General features: G+C 41.5%; 1 protein-coding gene across 6 annotated transcripts in view; it reads left to right on the plus strand.

Annotated features, from left to right (window-relative positions):
- The window catches only part of POM121C (POM121 transmembrane nucleoporin C), a 67,348-nt gene that overhangs the window by 41,913 nt on the left and 2,563 nt on the right, over window positions 1-22,872 (plus strand). For 5 of the 6 annotated variants that reach the window (XM_023655429.2, XM_070231704.1, XM_070231705.1 and 2 more), the window contains 11 exons: window positions 241-456; window positions 780-941; window positions 2,519-2,599; window positions 3,941-4,112; window positions 15,482-15,573; window positions 16,222-16,295; window positions 16,782-16,906; window positions 17,047-17,149; window positions 17,385-17,561; window positions 19,266-20,918; window positions 22,623-22,745. In XM_023655429.2, the coding sequence (XP_023511197.1) occupies window positions 392-456; window positions 780-941; window positions 2,519-2,599; window positions 3,941-4,112; window positions 15,482-15,573; window positions 16,222-16,295; window positions 16,782-16,906; window positions 17,047-17,149; window positions 17,385-17,561; window positions 19,266-20,918; window positions 22,623-22,745 (2,827 nt within the window). In that variant the 5' untranslated portion in view covers window positions 241-391. The remainder of the gene's footprint in view (window positions 1-240; window positions 457-779; window positions 942-2,518; window positions 2,600-3,940; window positions 4,113-15,481; window positions 15,574-16,221; window positions 16,296-16,781; window positions 16,907-17,046; window positions 17,150-17,384; window positions 17,562-19,265; window positions 20,919-22,622; window positions 22,746-22,872) is intronic. The other variant, XM_023655427.2, reaches the window with a different exon arrangement.

The following is a 22,872-nucleotide window of genomic DNA, read 5'->3' on the forward strand; positions in this document are numbered from 1 at the left end:
AATTTCCCTCTCAAATTGTTGAAGTCCATTGTAGAGACAGCTGTTAAGCAGCTGCCGCTTTATGCCCTTAGATGGAATGGGGGAAAGTTGCCATAAAAAGACTGGTTCTGTGTTGCTTAGAAATAAGTTTAAACTCTCTGGAAAATAATCTCAACCCACATGGTTCTTTCGTTAGTCATTTAAATTTTCTGATGTTCTTTTAATCTTCTTTGGTTCCATAACGTGTCTCGTTCTCCACAGGGATTGTGGGACTTTATCAAATCGGTTTGTAATAACACCTCGAAGACGATATCCAATCCAGCAGCCCCAATATTCCTTTCTGGGGGTGCTTCCCACCGTGTGCTGGAATGGTTGTCACAAGAAGGCTGTGCTCTCTCCTCGGAATTCCAGGATGGTGTGCAGCCCAGTGACGGTGAGGATAGCTCCTCCCGACCGCAAACTGACTCGTTCTCCAAGGTGAGTATAATTGTTGGGAGAATTGACTCCTGTTTTGTCTGCTTTATTCTTCTGTGGTGGTTCCTCTGACAAAACAACTTATAAAGCAAAAAAAAGGAAGTAGCTGCTTATCAAATGAGAAATCCCAAATTCTAGTTGAACTATCTTTTATTTTTTTGCTTTTTGCCTTCAACTGTAGCTTTAATTACTCAGGGCAATTTCTCTGAGTGTATAAATTATACTTTTGCTTGTTGATTAGCTTCTGATTTCCAGTGACTGAAGTCTATGCTATATGGCATGATAATTAAAATATCTTAATGCGAGAATCTTGTCTTTCATTGCAGACCAGAGCAGATGATCAGCTCAACACTGTCCTCACCATCAAGTAATGCCCCAGACCCATGTGCAAAGGAGACTGTACTGAGTGCCCTCAAAGAGAAGAAGAAAAGGACAGTGGAAGAGGAGGAGGACCAAATATTCACTGACAGCCAGGAAAATAAAAGAAGGTAACAGGCCCAGCAGAGTACTACACCAGCTTCCCGCATGGACTGCTGGGGTTTATTGAGCTAGAGATCACTCCCAGAGGGACGGTGGGGCCAGCTGCAGGTGATGAGCTTTAGTAGGGTCCCTTCTTTGGCTTTCATGGAAGAGCTTGGTAATAGGGCTTTAATGCTGTTTATTTCCTAATGTACAGGTTAGATGAATTTTATAATTTATCTTTTCCATAAGTACTAGAGATAAGCCAAGAAGTCTTAGCCACTTTAGTCTCATACTTTTGATGGAAATGTGTCAAGTTTTATTTTTGAGGGAGAATGCTGAAAGTCTTCCCCCACAATCTTGTGTTGTTCAATTATTTGGGTAATCACCAGTTTAAATGACATAATTGTGCTGAAGGGAACGCTTGGCAAAGAAAAGTAAAGATTAGAGCATGGTGGATTTGTCAGTAATGAGAGTAAAACCAATTTCATTATTTGGTTTTCTTTAACTTAATGAAAATGGAGTAAACAATCTGTTTCCTAAGTTTGGAAAGAGAGGAGGTTAAAGTCACTAATTAAGCTGCAGAATTGCTTGTGGCTTTCCAAGAAGTCAGCTAAGGATTCCGCTCATCTTTTAATTCAACACATTGAGCAGCCACTACATGCCAGAGCCTATTATAGGTAACTGGATAGAGCAGTGGACAAGACAGAGTCCTCACAGGACTTGTTGAGGGAAAGAGACAAAAAAAAAAAAAAAAGATAAAATAAACAAGGTCATTATAGATTATAGGTGTATGGAGATAAAAAAAAAAAACCAGGGTGATATAACCAAGGAATGAGAAGGGGGCTTCTTTGTGTAAGGTGGTCAAGGAAGCCTCTCTGAGGAGACAGTGGATCCGACAGGTTCAAAGTTGACCATCTTTGATACTGTAGGTGACCAAATTAAGTAGGGAAATATTGATCAGTGCAAGTGCATTTATGTAACATAGAAAGATCAGGTGGTGATGACTAGGTTATGATTTACAAGTGAGCCATTTGAGCTAATGTCAGCTAGCTAAGCAGGAGTTGTGGGGAGAAGAATAACTATTCCTGTGTTGTTAGGTTCTCGTGTTCTCCAGGATGCTAATTTTTCTTGATCCTAGTCAGCCTATAACTGAGGATTCTGTAATATCTTTCCCGTTATTGGAATAAGCAGTGATTATGTGCACCATGCGTAGATGCTTCTATGTGGTATGTAAAGTTTTTCCCTGACAGATTTGCCTTATTGACCTCCAGAGCACTATGGAATGTGTGGGTTGGTGCCTAAAGTGTTTCATTTTTAATTGTGGATGGTAGGTTAAATTTGTGATTGTAATACTTTGGTGAGAAGTTAGCAAATAATTGTTAACCTGAATAGTTCAAAAAGTCTTGAAGTATTTTCATACTTTCCTTATTGCCAGGACAATCTTAGAATAAATTTACCTTTCAGAATCTTTGGGATTTGAAGCAACGTTTTCCTTGTCTAGCATGAAACCTATGCTTTACAGAAATAGTGAAAGGTCCCAGGAATGTGACACTATACTTTAGAAAAAAAGTCATTCAATTGAGAGTTTTTTGATTTGTCACAGGCGCCATGATAGCAGTGGGAGTGGACATTCAGCGTTTGAGCCCCTGGTGGCCAATGGAGGCCCTGCTTCCTTTGTGCCTAAGTAAGTAAGAGTCCATCTGGATGGGAGAGACTGTTTGGGAAAAGGTTATCAGAGTTATTGACCTGGAGATTTTCCTTTGGTTTTTGTGTTGCTTTATTAGTTCAGGGTCAAAGCTTGGAAATGAGAGAGGAACATTTTCAGTAATTTGCCACAATAGTTATCTTCTAATTCCTTTTAATATTTTTTCATTAATATGGATAAAATATACTAAGGCTAAGAGGATTTGTAAATTTATTTAATATATGAGTATAGAAACAGAAAGATCACAAGGTTTGTGCAATGGATAAAATGCAACAATATGAAATTTAAGATAAATGTTAAGTTTCTACGTTCGAGAAAGAATCGAATGGAAGGGAAAGTGGCTCAGAAATATGTTTGAAAGGACTTGGGGTAACTTACATGCTTAATTTGAGTCAGCAGTATGATATGGCTGCCAAAAAAGCTAATGTGCTCCTAGTCTGTGCCTAGAAGAACAAAGACTAGAATGAGGCAGGTAAGTGGTAGTCCTGCTTTCCTTAGTTGCCTCAGATTGTCCGTGGGATGTTGCCTTTGGCTCAGTGTACTACACTTGGAGAGAGGAAATACACAAACTGAAATTCATTCTCAGTGAAGTAACTAAGATGTTAAGGGGGGTGATGGTGGCTGAGGGAGTTTTGAAGGTGTAGAAGTACTAGCCCAGAGGAGAAAAATCTCAAGGGAATAAGGAAACAAAAGAGGGAAGGATAATGGTCTCCAAAAACTGAAGGACTGTCACATGAAAGAAGGAAGACAACTTACTTGGTTCAGCTCCATGGGCAAAAGTTGGAGGAAATACATTTTCGTTCACCGTAAGAATAAAGTGGTCCGTGGTGGACATCCATCACTCTAGGAGACAGTGAGTTGTCTGCATTGTAACAGAGCGTGGATGACTATTCCACAGGAAAGATATGGGGAAGTTCTGTTTTAGGTGGTGTGTTTTGACATGTATACACCTGTGAAACCTTTACCGCAGATAATGAACATAACTATCACCTCCAAAAGTTTCCCCATGCCCCCTAGTGATACCTCCTTCCAGTCCTTCCACCATGCCCAGGCATCCTCTGATCTGCTTTCTGTCACTATAGATTACTGTGCATTTTCTAGAATATTATGTAAGTGGAATCATACTTCTAATTTTTAAAATATTTGGCTTTCCCTTTCTGACTTTGGTCAGATATATTTAGCCAAATTGTTAACAATAAAATTCAGAGCAGTATGCCTTTTTATTAAGTTTATTTAAGAAACTTAAATGTAACCGTGAATGAAGCCTTAAAAGAATGTTGCCTTCAATAGCACATCTAACTATGTTTTTCCCTTTTTTAGGCCTGGGTCTCTGAAGAGAGGTCTCAATTCCCAGAGCTCAGATGACCACTCGAATAAGAGATCCCGCACCTCCTCTGTGAGCTCCTTGACAAGCACGTACACGGGTGGCATCCCTAGTTCCAGCCGCAATGCCATTACCAGTTCTTACAGCTCGACTCGAGGTTTCTCTCAGGTTCGTTCACCCTGTGGGCTGGGAGAAATGGGTTCCCAGCGTTCATTCATTGATTAGCCAGTGTTTACTAACCACCTTCCATCTGTCAGATGTTGGGATTACCTCTAAGCTAACAGAAGATACAAACCGTTGAATGATAACTGTAGACAAATGGGCAGAATAGAAAGCCCAGAGAGTAAATCCCTGCATCTGTGGAAACCTGATGCAAGACAGAGCCATGATTGCAGATAAATGGACACAAGATGAATAATTCAATAAATGATATTAATTTGAAAAGGTAGATCGAGTCCGGATTGCATTGAGTCATAAAAGAAATTCATCCTATAGGCATTGAGAATTTAGTGAAAGTTTTCTAGACGAGAAGTGGTTGTAATTTTTTTTTGGAAAGAGAATTTGGTATAACATAGGGAACCGAGCACCCTTTGCTACCAGACGGACTTGGGTTCAAATCATTTCTCCAACACTTAGTAGCTATAGGGCCTTGAGCAGTAAATCACTTAAACTCTCTTTTTCTCATCTCTAAAGGATTGTTGTAAAGATTGGAAGTAATGTTTGAAAAGTACCCATTACAGTGCTTGTCAGTAAGTGGGTACCCAATATATAGTAGCTAGGAAAAAATAAAGCATGTGTGGAGGAAGATTTTCAAGGGGAGAAAAATTTTGAGATAAGTTAATCAATCCAGAAGGCTCTTACAGTAATATAAATGAAATATGAAGGCCCAAGACAGAGCAGTTGTGGGAATACAAAGAAGAGGATGATAGTAACCTTTACCCTGAGCACTTATTCTATGCTAGGCATTATGCTGTGCACTTTACATACATTTATTCATTTAATCATCACAACAGGCCTATTAAGTACATACTCGTTATCCTTATTTTCTAAATCTTTTTATTTTGTCGAATTTCAGATGTACGCAAAAGGAAAGAAAATATCATGATGAACGTCCATTTAGCTTCATAGTTAACAGTATTTTGTCAGTCCTGTTCCATCAGCGTTACTCCCCCCACTCTCCCGTCCTGCCCCCCATTTGTTTTTGCTCTTCTGTTTTAAAGTAAATTGCAAATGTCATTTCACCTATAGGTACCTCAGTGTATTTTTAAACTTTTTTGTGTGTCTGAGAGGAAGATTTGCCCTGGGCTGACATCTGTGCCGTCTTCATCTTCTTTGTACATGGGATGCCTCCACAGCATGGCTGATGAGCAGAGCAGGTCCACACGCAGGATCCAAACCTGCGAACCTGGGCCGCCGAGGCGGAGGCCTTGCAGCTTTAACCACTCAGCCATGGGGCCAGTGCCTTAAATGTTTTTTTTTTAACATTAATAACCACAATATCATTATTCCTCTTAAACAATTAATAATGATTCTTTCTATTAGTTAATATCACCCCATGTTCAAATTGCCCTTATTACCCCAAACTATCTTATTAGTTACTTTGTTTGAATCAGGGACCAAAACTCAATTCAGTCCATTGGTTCACTTGTCTTTCAGGCTCTTTTAATCTGTGGTACTACTACATCTCTTTTTTTCATACTTTGGAAAAAACTGGATCATTTTGTTATGTAGAATTCCCCACATTCTGGATCTAGTTTGCGTCATTATGTTGTCATTTTAGCATACACTCTATCCCCTGCTTTCTCTGTAAATGGGTAGTTGGACCCTGAGGCTTGGTTACATTCAAGTTCAGCTATTTTGGCAGAATGTTGTGTAGGTGGGGCTGTGTACTTCCTGTTGCATCACCTCAGGAGCACATGATGTCTCGTCACTTCCCTTTGGGGATGTTAATATTGATCACAGCATTCAGGTGATGTCCGTCTGATCCTTTCATTTTAATTTTCCTGTGAGCTTTTCATCTGATGATTTTAGCAGCCATTTATCATCTTTGCCTAGGTCCATTGTTTGCAAAATGGTGATATTTTAAATCTATCGTTCCCTCTGCATTTTTAACTGAAATTCTGTATAGAAGAACATGCCCTACCTGTAGGAATGACGGGATAATAAGAAGGCATTGATGCTGTAGCTACCTCCATAGTTGGCCAATGAAGGTTTTGCTGCTGTTATTGATTATCTTTATGAATTTATGAACTTTTGTAAAGTTCATGATCCTTAATACATGATCCGTAATACATTGTAGTTGTTCTTTTTGATGTGCAAACTTTTCTAACTTTGGCCAGTGGGAGCCCTTTCAAATTGGCTCCTGTATCCTTTTGACCTCAGTAGTCTTAGATAGCTTCATTGCTTTTTGCCCCTCGCCCCCAAAATCGTTCTTGTACATTTCCGACCCAGACTCATGTTGGCTATTTCTTCAGATAGCCTTGGTTTCTTTCAGTTCGAGATGATATTTAGAGACTACCAGCTGGATTCTAGGAGAGTTAAGATATACATATCCTCTAGAAAGAGGACTCTAAATCATTAATTCTTATTGATATTTCAAATTCAGATTTAGGATTACAGAATTTTTTACATAATTTCTTTGATTTTATATTTTTATGTACTCTTATACAAAAAAATGTTGGTTCATATTATTTGCTTGATCCTAGTACACACAATTTCAAAATAACAATGTAGTGTCATTATTAAAAGTAAGACTTAAGAAATCAGCTTAAGAAGTATTTGTAGTTCATTTTGTTATTAGTGTATATCCCTCTACAGATACTGAGAATGTACAATCAGAGTATGTTTTTTAAAGTAACATGAATTAATTTGTTCTCAGTTGGTTACATGACCGCCTTGATATACAATGAAGTTCATTTGTTCAGTAGGTTTCAACATTTTAGGGGTTTCTATGTTTTTCTTTTTGATATAGTTTGTTTTCAGTTATGTAAAATACTTAAATTGTTCCAAAGAACATGTAATAAAACAAGATAGACTCGAAGTCCAATTTCTTCTCTTTTCACTCCACATTGTTCCTGTCTTCTCCATTTTTATTTTTATTATCCTTCCATTGTTTGTCTGTTTTTTTAAACTGTGCAAATCAGTGTCCATCTCTAAACCCCCACCTTCTAATATCTCAGGTTGTAATACATACAAGTTTGAGCCTTGCTCTTTTCACTTACTATATACTAGAGGTCACTCTGTAGGCAGTATATATAGAAATTCATTCTTTTTCATTTTTTTTTTTTCCAACCATGTGGTTACTCTTGTCCTCTATTAGTAAACAGCGGGTTGTTTCAATCTTCAGCTCTTACAGATAGTGCTACAGATAATACTTTGGTTCATATATCATTTCACACTGTGGCCATTGTACTTCTGGGATAGATTCCTAGAAGATAGATTCCCAGGTCAAAGATTAATTGCATGTGTAATTTTGCTAGATATTGTTAAATTCCCCTCTTTAGAGTGTGTACCACTTAGTGTTCCCACCAGCATGGTTTGAGAGTGACTGCTTCTCTACAGTCTCAACCAACAAATTAGGTTGTCATACCATTGGGTTTTTATCGGTTTGACAGGTGAGGAATCGTATTTATTTTGCGTCTCTTGAGTGAGTTTGAACAGCATTTTATATGTTAGAAAAACATTCCAAATGAACTACAGATTTAAATGTAAAATAGAAACTGTACAAGTGTTTGTGAAAACAGGCTTCTCATGCATTGCTGGTGGGACTGTCAGGTGGTACAGTTCTCTGGAGGGCAGAGTGGGAGTACTTACCAATGTTAGAGATGCACATGCCCTTTAATCCAGCAGATTTACTTTTAGGAATTAATCCTACACATGTACTCAAAGACATATACAAGGATGTTGATTGTAGCATTATTTTAATAGCAGAAGCTTGGAAACAATGTAAATGTACCTTTTCAGGAGGCTGGTTGAGTAACTAACTTACAGTATTTCCAGTATTTACAGTAAGTTGAAATACCACGTAACTATTGAAAAAATAAGGCAGCTTAATGGGCATTGATGTGAATGATCTCAAAAATACATTGTTATAAAAACAAGGTGCAGAACCACGTGTATAATGTTCTCTGTTATTTGTGCTGCTGGTTTCTTTAATCTTTTAATGTGCATGGAATACTTCTGACAGGATATATTGGAAGCTGGTAGTAACTATTGAGATAGGAGGGAAACTTAATTTTTACTGTATGCTCTACTTGTTGGAATTTGTAACATGTGCTACAAGTATTACCTTTCCTGGTTTCAAAATTTTTTAAGTATAGATAACTGTTAAGTAAACAGTAAAATTCCCCTGTCCTGACTATCCCAGTCTCCATCTCATAGGTACCTATTGTTAATATTCCTACTGTGTGCATGAACATAATATAGAGAGTTTTTGGAGTGTTTTACACAAATGGGATCATGGCATATGTGCTTTTTTGCCATTATTTTAATCATTATATATTGCATAACATTACATGTCGTGTAACCTGTCTTACTTTTTTTAATGGCTTTTTTTTTATTACATTATAAGTGCGGGAAAGCAAATATCATAAGTGTATAGCTCCGTGTAACTACCACCCAGGTCAAGTAATAAATCATTTTCAACACCCTAACACCCTTCTCATATCCACTTCCACTCACTACTCCTTCCCTCCTGAATATTAGCACCATGTTTAGTTTTCCCTGTTTTTGAACTTTATATAACGTTGGGCTTCTTTCACTCAACATTTTACTTGTGAGATTCATCCATGTTGTTGCATGTAGCAGCAGGTCTTTCATTTTCAGTGCTGTCTACTGTTCTGTTATATGAATATACCACAATTAATTTATCCTACCATTGGCCAATTGGCTTTCCAGTTTGGAGCTATTATGCATAAGGCTGCTATGGACATTCTTGTATAAGTCTTTTGCTGCACATATATAATGTATGTGTATGTTCAGTTTTAGCAGATGCTGTTGAACTTTTTTTTAAAGTGCTGTTTCCGTAGATACTCCTGCCAGTGCAGTATAAGATTTTGTTCCTGTGGTTACATGTCCTCACTAACATTTAGTGTTGCTAGTCTCTTTAATTACCCATTCCAGGGGGTGTGAATTAGTATTTCATTGTGGTTTTAATTTGCATTTCCCTGATTAATAGTGAAATAAAAATATGAACTGTTCATTGACCATTTGTACATCCTTTTTTACAAAGTGCCCATTCCTGTTTCTTGGCTGTTTTCTATTAGATTGTTTGTCTTTTTCTTACTGATTTGTGTAAGTTCTTTATATATTCTAGAATCAAGCTCTCTGGGAATTATGTGTGTTGCAACAAATAAGTGTCCTACTCTCTGGCTCACCATTTCACGCACTTTCAATCTTTTCACTTACAGTTAGTGTATTTGGTGTACTGTTTAGGAAATTTTTGCCTGCCTAAGGTCATGATGATATTCTTTTATGCTACCTTCTAGAAGCTTTATTCTTTTTCCTTTCACATTTGGATCTATAATACATCTGAAATTGATTTTTGTATATGGTGTGAGGTAGGGATCAAAATCTGTGTTTTTCCATAAAAATATCTGTTTGACTTAGCAACGTTTATTGAAAGGACCGTCCTTTCCCTATTGCTTCACAGCACTGCCTTCGTCATAATTTAAGTGTCCATAGCTATGTGGATCCATTTCTAGATTCTGTTCTGTCCCATTGGTCTGTTTTTCTACTCTTGTGCCTGTGTTTTTTCCACCCTATGCCACACAGTCTTTAAGTTTTGATATCTAGTAGAATTAAGTCATCCAACTTTCTCATTTCTGTCATTCCTCTTCAGAATTGTCTTGGATCTTAGCCCTTTGTATTTCTGTATAATTTTAGAATGAACTTGTCAATTTCCACCAAAAAAAAAAAAAACTTGCTAAGATATTGATTAGGATTGCCTTTAATCTGCCATTATTTTGGAGAGAACTGACATTTTTACAGTATTGAATCTTCCAATCCATGAACATGGTATATCCTTCATTTATTTACGTCATCTTTAATTTCTCTGTAAAGTGGTTTTTACATATCTTTAACAAGTTTATTCATAGGTATATGTTTTTGCTGCTATTATAGATAATACATTACAAATTTGACTATTGCTGATGTATAGAAATACAGCTAATTTTTGTATTCAGAAAATTTGCTAAATTCTGAATATTCATCTGTATATTCTTTAGGATTTTTGTGTGTACATCATGTTGTCTACAATAATGACAGGTTTTTTTCCTTTCTTTCCAATCCTTATATTGTTTGTTTATGCCTTGTGGCACTTGGACAAGACCTCCAGTACAATAAAGTAGGCCTCTGTCCTTGAGTAGAAATGATAGGAAACATCCTTGTCTTATTTTTCCTAATCTGAGAGGGAGCATTTTCCATGTTTTGTGTTACATATGACATTTGATGTTGGTTTTTGTAGCTAGCCTTTATTGGATTAAGCAAGTTCCTTTTCTAAAGTTGTATTGCCAAAAGAACCAATTTTAGAAGCCACTCTATTATGTGTTTTTCTATTTCTTTAATTTCTGCCCCTATAGATATTGTTTTCTTTTTCTCTTCACATTTGATTTTCTGGGATTTCTTTCTGATTTTAAGATTTTATTTTTCCTTTTTCTCCCCAAAGCCCCCTGGTACATAGTTGTGTATTTTTAGTTGTGGGTCCTTCTAGTTGTGGCATGTGGGACACCACCTCAGCATGGCCTGATGAGTGGTGCCATGTCTGCACCCAGGATTTGAACCTGGGCTGCTGAAACGGAGCATGTGAACTTAACCACTCAGCCACAGGGCCGGCCCCTCTTTCTGATTTTTTAATTTGGATTGTTAGATTACAGTTGTTTGTTCAGCCTTTTCTCCTTTCTGACATATGCATTTAGGTTATGCATTTCCTGTAAACTCAATTTTAGCTGTATCCCACAAGTTTTGAAATAGAAGTATTTTTCATTTTTATTCAGTTGAAAATATTTTCTGATTTCCTTGTGATTTCTTTGACCTCATCAGTTACTTAGGAGACCATTGCTTAATTTCTAAACGGTTGGGAACTTTCTAGTTATCTTTTCGTTACTTGTTTTTCAGCTTAATTCCACTAGGTCACAAGATGTACTCAAATCAATCCTTAAAATCTTTGGAGATGTGCTTTATGGCCCAGCACATGTTTAGCTTTGGTAAATGTTCCAAGTTCACTTGAAAAGAAATTTTATTATGAAGTGCTCAGCTGTGGTTTATCTTCCTTGGCATTTGTTGTGTGGCTTGATGTCTTTTGATGATTTTGAAAAACTCTCAGTTGTTCTCTTCAGATACTGTTCTGCCCTATTTTCTCACCTGTCTCTAGTATTCCAGGACACATTAGGCCTTTTCATTGTGTCCCATGTGTGTCTCTTCTTGTGTTTTCCATTATTTTGTCTCCCTAACTTCAGTTCTTCTGTTACCTAATTTACTAATTTCCTTCAGCTTTGTGGAACCTGCCATTTAACCCATCTATTGCATTCTTAATTTCAGTCATTGTATTCTTTTTTTAGTTAGCATTTGTCTGCCAAGATTCTCCATGTTGTTGTTTAATTCTTATAATAAACAATTACTCTAAAGTCTTGTTCAATAACTGCAGTGTTTGAATCTTCTGTGGTCTGTTTCCCATTTCTGGTTTTTCTTCTCTTGGTTATTGATTAAATTTATCGTTATCTTTTTATATGCTTGATTTTGTTGTTTTGTTTCTCATTTTCTGTCGGATATTGAAAAACACATGTAACAATGACTCGAAGCTCTGAATGATGGTATCTTCCTCCAGGGAAGGTGCTTTTGCCTCTGGGCAGCTAGGATGGGGCAGATTGCCTCTGTCCAGTCGAACCGACGTGATTCTGAGTCGGTTGTCAGTTGTTGTCAGGGCTAGTTTATTTCTGATTTGCCCTGTATTCTAGTGTGTAGCGTTTGGGATCCCAACCAAAAGCCTGAGGTGTTTATTAGGGCCTCTCTACTTTGGAAAGCCCTGAATTCCAGTTTTTGTCTTTCTAGCCTTGTGAGACTGCCAAAAAGTTTTCTCAGCCTCTCAGCTGCAGCTTTTACTTTTGGAATTGGCAATCACCATGAGGGAAAAAGTCAACCGGAATGTGGGGCTTACCTCTTGGCTGCTCTTCTCTGTCTTGTCTCCACAAGGCCTCATTGCCTTGGTAGCTCTTCCATACCACCATACCTTCAAACAGATGTATTTCGTGTTTCTTCAGCGTTTTCTGCTTGTCCGCAGCAGGAGGGTTGGTCTAAAACAACATAATCAGCCATTGCCTGAAACATGATCAGATTTTGTTTTAAGCACCATTCCTTCCAGGGGAGCCTGTGATCTACTGCAAGAAATACACACACTGACACTAATGCTGGTGGGCAGTCTATTGTGAGTACTTACCGGTCCCCTATTGATGTGTGTTATTTAAGTATATGCTAAATTCTCACAAGTAAGTCTTAGGAAGGGGAGATTAACGTAATATGAAAATTCGTTATGTTGAAGCTTCTCTTTGAAAGAAATGTGCGCTGAAGTAGTGAATATCCCCAGTAGTCAATATAGATGACAGCTCTTATATTTGGTGCAAGTGGTAGTATGGATAGGTGCAAGTGGTAGTATAGATATTTGACTTAATTGTATTTTTCCGGAGGAACACTAGCAAAGACCCAAACTACAGCTGCTCAAACCAAAAGTTCTAGCTTTGATATTATAAAATCATTACAAATGTTAGACTGGTACCAATTCTAGGAAGTGAACCCTCCTCTGACCTCCTTGTGCATGGCATTGATATCTCCATGTGTCTTATAAGACTTGTCATTTTCCAAAGTAGGAATATTTACCATGGCCTTTAAAACTTTAAACCTCTAGCTTGCGTTTCTGACCTTGTCCTTTATTATTCCTTTGTATATACCCTATATTTAAGCCAAACCAGAAAATTGATTATCTTCTAAGAGCACTTAATAACTTTTCTGCTTCCTTCTCTTTGCTTGTTCTCTTCTCCATCTGGAATGATGTGTCCATCCCACTACAGATCTGGAAAGTTTGTCTTTCTTCAAGTGTTTTTTGCCAAATCATGAAGAGCCATCTCAGATGTCACCTTCGTCCTTTATTGATTCTTCTAAACAAAGTCTGCGTAATCTGTTTCTTCTTGGGCTCCTTTTTAGAGACCTCTTTTATCTTTTGGCTATTATAGTCAATTTGTATACCATTCTATCTCTTTCCAGATTGTAAATTTCTTGATGTTGGGAATGGTCTTGCTTATCTATGCATTCTTTGTAAAGTATAAAGGTGTAGTGCCTGTGTGAAGTAGAAACTCGACAAAAACTGAATTACAATCCAGAACTAAATGGGCTGCTAGACACATGGACTGTTTCTTTTTATGACTTGCCTTGTAGTCTTTGCCCACTTTTCACTTGATATGTTTACTGTATGTATATGTAATTGCAAGACTCCCATTTTTACATGTTAAGGATATTAACTCATCACTTTAATTGAAAACATTTGCCTTTTAATTTTATTTGTGGTTTTGTTTTTGTTTTGGGGTTTGTCTTCTGCCCATGTAGATTTTATTTCTCTTTTATGGAAACATTAGTATGGTTGAAAATTCAAATGGTACAAAGGGTATACAATAAAGTCTCCTTCCCGCGTGGCACTATTTTTATATGGAAAGGTTCTTAGTTTTTATGTAACAGTCTGTCTGTTTTCTTTTGCTTTTGGAATAGAAAGTCGTTTTCCTACCCCAAGTTATTTAACAACTTCTATTTTTTTTGTATAGTTCTTTGTTTGTTACACTTGTTACATGTAAATCTTTAGTATACCTGGATTGTATGTATGTACAGTTCTGTGAAGTAGAGATAAAACATTTTTCCCCCTAATTGTTGAAGCAGGTTGTCCTCAACCCTGGCTAAACATTGGAACCCCTTGGCACTTGGTTAAAAATGGAAAGTGTGAGGCCCAAGCATTTGTTGTTTTTCAAATGCCTGTTCTTCACCTAAGAATAACATAAAAAACTGTTACTAATTTCAGCATTTTTCTCAAGGTCATTCTGAGCCTTTGGTTTTCTGATATGGAACTGTTCTACTGTCTTATCACTTGTCTTTGATTTTAAATCCCTCTTTTCCTCTTTTGAACTTTATTAAGTATTGTTGTCTCCCTGTGCTTAAGTGAGTAAGAAATCAGTAGAGGCTTGTCTGGGAAAAATGTCTACAGTGATAGTTTAGTATTTTTGTAATTAGGTTAAAGACTTATTGAAACTCTTTGCAAAATGCTTGCTGTTTCTCATTTACTTTGCTGCTGGGCCCCTTTGAAGGAGGCAGAGATGAAAACAGACACTCTGCTATCAAGGGACTCAGCCTAATAGAAGAGACAGATGTATGGACAGTTACACTGTAACAATAAATACCATAGATGTTGCAAAAGTCATAAATGTCATGATAGCATATTTTTAAAAATGAATAAGGTAAAACTGGAAATTTAATGAAAACAAGACTAAATTAGATTTACTGGCTTATCTTCACTGGAACAGTTTCTTAATTTATTTTTATTATTTCCACAGGCAGTATAGAGTAAATGTGCCTGCATCGTAGCTCTAAACCATTATGAATGTAATATTCCACTTTTTAGTATATGCAAAAAGTACATTCATTCCTTCTACATTTATTTGTTAGCATTCCATTACTGTTTCAGACTTTTTTTCCCATAGCTAATACTGGCAACTGACTTCTTTTTCCGGAGCATTTCTTCACAAAGAAATATTTTTTAGTCACTTAAAAGGAGACTTTATATGCAGTGATGACCAGAACCATAAAATTATATTGCCCGAGCGAGCTCCAGGTTTGCTTTCACTTCATCCCCTTGCCCGCTCCTACCTGCCAGGGCCGAACTGGCCCGCCCCCTCAGAACGGCACGGCAGGCCTGGGAGCCCAACCAATTAGCAGTCATCAAGTGAGACCAAAGACACCCCAGACTGTCCCCCACCTTCCGCACGGGGGAGCTCCCTGAGCCTTTCCCCCCTCCCCTCTCCAAGGTTAAAAGCCCGGAGCCGACGCCCCACAGGCCCGGGGTCCGGGCCCAACCTTGGGGCGGGCGGTGTGTGCAGAAAGTTCTAGTCAGGGTTAACTTCTGGCTTCGCGCCCTCCCCCCTACCCCCGCTGTCCTCCTGCAATTCCAGGCCATCCTGCATGACCCCAACTGTTCCACAGTCCTGGGCAGGGCAGGAAGCTGGCATGGCCGCCGGCTGGGCAGGCGCCACTTGGCCGGGCCAGTTGCTCTCTGGAACTCACGCGGCACCTTCGTGCTGAGTCGGGTTCCCGGGTCTCCCGCCCGGTCACCCTAAGTGGCTTTCCCCCACTCTGTCCGTTGTGCTCTCCCCGGGAGTCTCCCTGTCTCCACCTGCCCTGTCAGCTTTTCACCTCCTTGGTAAAAAAATATATATATATATTATATTGAAGGTGGAATGCTAAACTATCAAAACTAGAGTCAGTCATGTTACTTTTATTTGACTTTTTAGCTGTGGAAGGGAAGTGGTCCCAGTTCATCACCCTTCTCAAGCCCAGCCTCATCCCGATCCCAGACTCCAGAGAGGCCAGCAAAGAAAATAAGGTAATCAGTTATTATTTACTGTGTGGATTAATGAGAGGTCAGGAAAGGAGGGAAATTTACTTGGCTCTTTGCCTTTCTGCAACTCTGATTTGGAGAACCAAAGAAATTTATTTCCAGAAGGATGGTGAAGTAGCAACGTGAGTGGCTCTCATCTCTTCTAGTTCTTATGTACTGGCTGTAGAGGCCTCTGGCTCTTTTCCTCATACTGCAGTGTGAGTGATGGGGGTGTAAGAGTAGAGGCCACACAGAATAGACTGAACAGAGTGAATAATGTCAGCGGGCAGTAGACTTCATGTTTTTGCGTCTAGCCGACCCTTTAGGTACATACAGTCAACTAGAATGCCACTCTAAGGGACCAGATCTGTGACTAGAACTCTCAGGAACTTGGCAGGTTGTAAGTAAGGTTTTGAAGATGATTGTTTTGTGCTTGTTTTACGACAGAGGTTTTACCGTGGCTTCCATGAACTGCCTCCCTTTACTTCTGTAGGTTTTCTTTTGACTTTTAATTTTTTGTCCTGGCATACTGAGATTGTAAATCATGGTTGTACTAGACTTTGGCCAGTTGGTAGTTAGGAAGGCATAAGAAATTATCAAGTACTTTGTGTCAGAAAATCTTTCTAAACTTAATTCTGCCTTTTCCTCCTACAGAGAAGAGGAGCTTTCTCATCATTCTAGTTCTTCAACTCCATTGGTAATAGACAAGGAGTCCCAGGGAGAAAAGGGTGAGTTGATAAATGCACAGGAGTGGCTCGTGGTGGTGGTTGAAGTGTTTATGGAGGATGTATGGACTTCTGCCAGTTTGAAAACACGCATTGAGCATTATTGGTATATGTAAGGTCTGGTAGATAGAGAGATAGAGGTTCCTGTCCTCAGAAGTTTATAGTCCGGCAAGGGAGAAAGGTGGCACAGACGAATACAGTAAAACCCAGGATAACTGAGGGAAGGACAAGCTTAGGTTGGGATATCTGTGAGCAATCCAGGTAATTACTGTCCAGTAAGTTACGTGCATGCATTTGGAGCAATTTTCTCTTTATATTCTCATGACTGTTAGAATAATCTTGCAAACACCATCCAAGAGCCCAAACCATGGAAGACAGAATCTTTCAGAGATACTCAGTGAAAATTCAACTTTAAAAACCAGGTGTATAGACAAACCTATCTATTTCTGGAAGAGAGAAAGAAGAAAACAAGTCTGTATTTTTCTTTAGTTGCAGATGCAACTGCATGGAAGAAACAAAACTCGTGGAATTCCCCATCTACACCTGGCAGCTCTGGGCAACGTAAACGGAAGATTCAGCTGCTGCCCTCCAGGCGAGGGGACCAGCTGACCTTGGTATGGTCTTGTTTATCTACTCTTGCTCAACACAGCTTAGGTTTTAGCTCCCAGCTTAGCTCTCCTAAGTCTTCAGAGGGCTAAATACAGGTTTCTTCTAGTTTCTTCTGATTGACTTGACTTCTTTCTCTCTTTGGTAGCCTCCACCTCCCCAGCTTGGTTATTCAATTACTGCTGAAGACCTAGACTTGGAAAAGAAAGCTTCGTTACAATGGTTTAACAAGGTCTTGGAGGACGAGACTGGTAAGGAATATAGATCCGTTACACACTCGAGAGCGTTTGTTTCCTTTGGTCTTTCTCATCTGAGATATCCATTTGGGTCCTCAGTGGAATCTGAAGAAGAATGACTATTGAGACTGAGGGGAAACCTTTCTAAATGAATTATACTGAGACCTGAGCATCCCCATGCTCTGTGATACGCCACTGGAAAGACTTCCCAAACAGTGGATGATGATTTAATCTTTTCTTTCTTCCTTAGACACTGCCTCAAACTCTGTCACTGAGAACCCACCCACCACTCAGCCTTCTTTTCCTTTTACCCTGCCTGCTGCTGGGACTACTTCCTCCCCAACCTCCCTCCCAGCCCCAAGTGCTAACCCGCTGTTGGAGAGCTTGAAAAAGATGCAGAGTTCCCCGGGCTTACCATCCTTCCCAGGTTAGTGGGAGAGCATCCTGCGGAGCATATAATGATCTCAGCCTTTGTTTAGGTTGAAGTAAAAGCATCACTGGGAATTGTTGTAAGGGCAGAACCTACCCTGGCTTACCAGACCTGAGCTGGTGCAAGCCTGAGAGCTCAGAATTCTCTGGTCAGGAAACTGTAGGGAAACGGGCTGCAATACTTACAGCTGGGGAGGGCAGCTCAGTTGTGGTAGTCAAATGGCTCTTGATTTGAAACCCAGTTTCTTAGCTGCTCCTGAGTCTTACTCTCATCATCTATAAAATGAGAATAATGCTGACCTCGTGAGGTGTCTCTGAAGTGTAAATGTGATCACATAGTTAAGATGTCTTGTCACGTGCTTATTTGACCACAGGCACAAGATAGTATTAATTACTTTCCCTCTAGGTTGCCAAGGGTCTCTTGCTTATGCCAGCCCCATGCGTATGGCCCTGCATATGTACACACTCCTGTTATTGCACTTTATCATAAAGTAGTACATGTTAGGTATCAGCCTCTCCCAGGGCTCAAGGCAGAGACTGTCTCATTCATGGTTACGTGCTCTGCTTAACACATGGTGGGCAAAGATAGTAAATCTTTGTTAGATGAGTAAGATGTATGTAGGTAATTAACTGGACCTCAGTTCAAGTGATTGGATTTTCCTTGGTTTTCACACATTTAGCCCCCTCAATTAGGGCAAGTTTTATCCCCTTCCATCTTTCTTATGATCTGTGAAGGGTAGAAATAATGAACACTTCCTTGATGTTAAAGAATGAATACATTAAGGGCCTGTGGAATAGATTTAGTTATATTTGTTGATCAACTCTTGAATCCCTAGCACTGTGCTAGGCACAGGGTGGGATACAAAAGCATCGAATACTGTCACGTTTGAGTTACAGACCTTCCTTGATTTAACGATGGGGTTACATCCTGATAAACCTATCATAAGTTGAAAATATCCCAAGTCAAAAATGCATTTAGGGGCCAGCCTGGTGGCGCAGTGGTTAAGTTTGCATGTTCTGCTTCAGCGGCCCGGGGTTCACCGGTTTGGATCCCAGGTGCGGACATGGCACCGCTTGGCAAGCCATGCTATGGTAGGCATCCCACATATAAAGTAGAGGAAGATGGGCACGAATGTTAGCTCAGGGCCAGTCTTCCTCAGCAAAAAGAGGAGGATTGGCAGCAGATGTTAGCTCAGGGCTAATCTTCCTCAAAAAATAAAAAAAACCTAAAAGTAAAAAATGCATTTAATACACATAACCTACCGAACATGATAGCTTAGCCTAGTATACCTTAAATGTGCTCAAAACACTGACGTTAGTCTCCAGTTGGGCAAAATCATCCAACACAAAGCCTATTTTATAATAAAGTTGAATATTTCATGTAACTTACTCAATACTGTACTGAAAGTGGTTGTATGGGTGCAGGATGCTTGTCAGTGTATCACTTGTTTACCGTCTTGATCACGTGGCTGACTGGAGCTGGGGCTTGCTGCTGCTGCCCAGCATTAGGAGGGAGTATCACACCGCACATCACTAGCCCAGGAGAAGACTCAAATTCAAAATTCAAAGTATGGTTTCTACTGAACGCGTATTGCTTTCGCACCATCATACACCATTGTAAAGTCAAAAAATTGTAAGTCAAACCTTTATGAGTTGGGGACCGTCTGTATTCCGAATTCACTTTCTCTGTTCTTCTTCCCAGAATCTGCTGGAGTGGCAACCACTGTGGCCCATTTGCCTCCGAAGACACCCAGCCTTCTGGCCTCTCTTGGGTCTTCACAGTCAGGGCCCCTTCCAGGCACCTCTTCAGACTCCAAGTCCACGGTCACTTTCTTGGGGCTGACCCCTGCTTCTTCCACGATACCAGTCACTGACACCACCAAGTCACCTCAAGCCCCTCAAGCCGAGACATCTGCCAAATCCCAAGCCCTGTCTGCCCCATCCCCCACCCCCAAGCAAAGTATTCTCTTTGGAATGCTGAGCACCCCCCCTGCTAACCCTTCTGCCTCTGCAGCTCCTGCTGTGTCTTCAGCATCTCCCATGTTCAAGCCCATTTTTGTGGCCCCAGCTATAAGTGAGAATGAGGGCTCCTTGCAGGCTAGCCCTTCCAAGGTTACCACCACCACAACTTCCGCGTCTGCCCTCCCCATGACTACCAGCACCCCTCCCCCGACTTTTAAGCCTATCTTTAGCAGCATGGGTCCACCTACATCTGTGCCCTTATCAACTCCCTTCTCCTTCAATCAGACAACTACTCCAGCCACTACCACGAGCGCCCCTCTATTCATTGGCCAGGCCAGTGCCGCTTCAACAGTGGCTTCTGTGACTACAGCCAGCACATCCGCAGACTCTGCTCCAAAGCCTGCATTTGGCTTTGGTGTGAGCAATGTGACCAGCACCCTGAGTAGCATGACTAGCACCACCACTTCCACTTCACAGTCTTTCCTCTTCGGGACTCCCCCTGCCTCTGGGGCCAGCTTTACCCCAGCCGTGGGCTCCATATTCCAATTTGGCAAGCCTTCTGCCATGCCTACTTCTACGACAGTCACCACCTTTGGCCAGTCCCTACCCAGTGCCGTTCAGACAGCCGCCAGCAGCAGCACTGCCGGCTTTAGTGGTTTTGGTAACACCCTTACCACCTCAGCCCCAGTCACCACCAGCCAGCCGACGCTGACATTCAGTAGCACTACCACCCCAGCATTTAACATTCCCTTTGGCTCAAGCACCAAGCCTCTCCCAGCATATCCAGGAGCCAATGCCCAGCCAGCGTTTGGGGCCACTGATGGGCAGCAGCAGGGGACTACCAAGCCAGCTCTTGCCCCCAGCTTTGGCAGCTCTTTCACTTTTGGAAACTCTGCAGCCGCAGCCCTGACTGCAACTCCAGCACCAGCCCCTGCCCAGCCAGCCTTCGGCAGTGCTGGGCAGTCGGCTTTTGGTGGTTTGAAACCCGCAGCCTCTGCCTTTGGTGCCCCTGCCAACACTCAGCCAGCCTTTGGCAGCACCACGGCTGTTTTCTCCTTTGGTGCAGCCACCACCTCTGGCTTTGGAGCTACAACCCAGACCACCAGCAGCGGGACCAGTAGCTCAATGTTTGGCAGCACAACGTCATCACCCTTCACATTTGGGGGATCAGCAGCCCCAGCTGGCAGTGCGGGCTTTGGGATCAATGTGGCTACCCCAGGCACCAGTTCAACCTCTGGAGCTTTCAGCTTTGGAGGAGGACAGAGCGGGACCACTGGCAGCACAACCCCCTTTGGGGCAGGCTTGAGTCAGACCACGTTGGGCGCACCCGGCCAGAGCACACCCTTTGCCTTCAATGTGGCCAGCACACCTGAGAGCAAACCTGTGTTTGGAGGTAAGACTAGGAATTGGTCTGCTGTGCCAGGCGCTGTGGTAAGTGCTCACATAGCCTCTGCTCTTAGGGAGCTTTATGTGGTGGTGAAGAGACAGATGTTAAATATACAAATAGAATGTCAGGTAGCAATAACTGTCTTGAAAAAATAAAATACACAATTAATGACTGGAGGAGCTATTTAGATAATCAAAGAAGGCCTTTCTTAGGAAATAAGTTTAAGCCAAGACTGTATTTGTGACAGAAAGGGGTTAGTGTAGGTGCGTGTGTGAGAGCGTGCTTTTCAGGCACCAGAGAGAGCCATGCAGAGGCTTGGAGGCTGAAACAAGCCTGGTGTGTTCACAAACAGAAAAGCAGGGGGTGGCGAGAGGGTTCAAAGCGGAGATGGTATAAAATGAGGTTGAGAGGCAGACGGAGTTGCGATCATTCACGGCCAGGGTTCAATGTTTGGATTTGAAGTACTGAGGGAAATCACTAGAATTTCAAGCAGAAGAATGAAGCGATCTTAATTGACATGTGGAAGATGGATTATAAGGAGTTTTGATCCTGATAACTTCTGTCATCTTCATTAAATGTGAGAGAAGATCTTGGGAGTGGATTAGGGTGAAATGTATACAAAGAAGAGCCTCTTGAAATAGTCATTTTGGAGAGTGGAGAAAGTAATGTAATGAGAAACTGTAAGAGAGTTGCCAGGCAGTTTTGAGGGCTGGGAAACTGGTTGTGAATTTAAAGTGAGGCCAGTCAGCACTGTTGTGTGTCTTTCCCAAGCAGCATTCAGCCGTCGACCTCGACGTCAAATGAGTGGACAGCTGGTGAGACCCAGCCTGTTTAAACTGAAGCAGGGGTAGCAGGAGGGACAGTGGAGTGCTGGTGTGCATGAGGTTGAGGGGACAGAGGGGAGGGAGCACTAGAGAGAGCGAGCTGGAAGAAAGTGCAGGACTTTTAAGAGTGGAGATTTGGGAGCTAGACCAGTTCCTGGTGGTGACAAGTGACCATAGGAGTGGATGGCGGAGGCAGCATAGAAAAGATTGAGGTGGCAAGGCCAGGGCCTCAGGGAGCAAGAAAGATACCTGCCCAGCCCAGGCTGAGACAAGTGCACATGAGTACACAGGCTGTCCTGAGAAGGGGCCACAGGGAAAGCAGCGTCAGCACTGAACATCAGGGTTTGGTGAGGGCAAGGGAGGTGGTGGCTGATGACTGAGTTCCAGGGGACCAACAGGGTGGAATGGTGAGGAGTTTGGTGGAAGGCTCAGGTGTCTGGAGGGGAGGGGACCAATAAACAGGGAGGAGAGGCATAAAGCCATTAGTCCCGATGGAAGAAGGGAGGTAACCTGGTCAAGCTAGAAGGTTGGAGTCCACCTGGTGTCCCCCTCTGCTGTGCTTTGGTGGCCAAGGGAACACAGAGGCCTTACTCCTTAGGTGGCCAGAAGGCAACACCAAGAGGCCTTTTTTCTGGTGCAGCACAGTGGTTAGCAGGCTGGGAGATGGGTAGGCTCCCCTGGAGCACCAGGTGTTCAGACTTAATTATCCCACACAGTTCCTTACGGTGGGGCGAACCAGAAGAGTGGTCCAGGGCGAAGGTATCCTCTGGGGAATGGAATGCCCCCAAGGAGAGCAGACCTCCCCGCTAGGTTTATTACCATCTGCTTTGATGCCCTCTGCTCACAGGCCTATTCTCTACAGTTCTCTGTTGCCTCTTCATTCTAGGCACCTCCACACCCACCTTTGGTCAGAACACCCCTGCCCCTGGGGTGGGCACGTCGGGCAGCAGCCTCTCCTTTGGAGCGTCCTCAACACCCACCCAGGGCTTTGTTGGAGTCGGACCTTTCGGTAAGCAGCAGGTCTCTCTGTTACCAGCATGACCTGCTTATTCCTCTTGGAAGAGGGAGTGGGTTGGGACAGCAGGTTCCTGGCTCTCCAGGGAAGGTCAGGCTCATAAGCATGAGAAAGATGTGGC

The sequence above is a fragment of the Equus caballus genome, chromosome 13 (assembly GCF_041296265.1).
Source record: "Equus caballus isolate H_3958 breed thoroughbred chromosome 13, TB-T2T, whole genome shotgun sequence".
Lineage (NCBI taxonomy): Eukaryota > Metazoa > Chordata > Mammalia > Perissodactyla > Equidae > Equus > Equus caballus.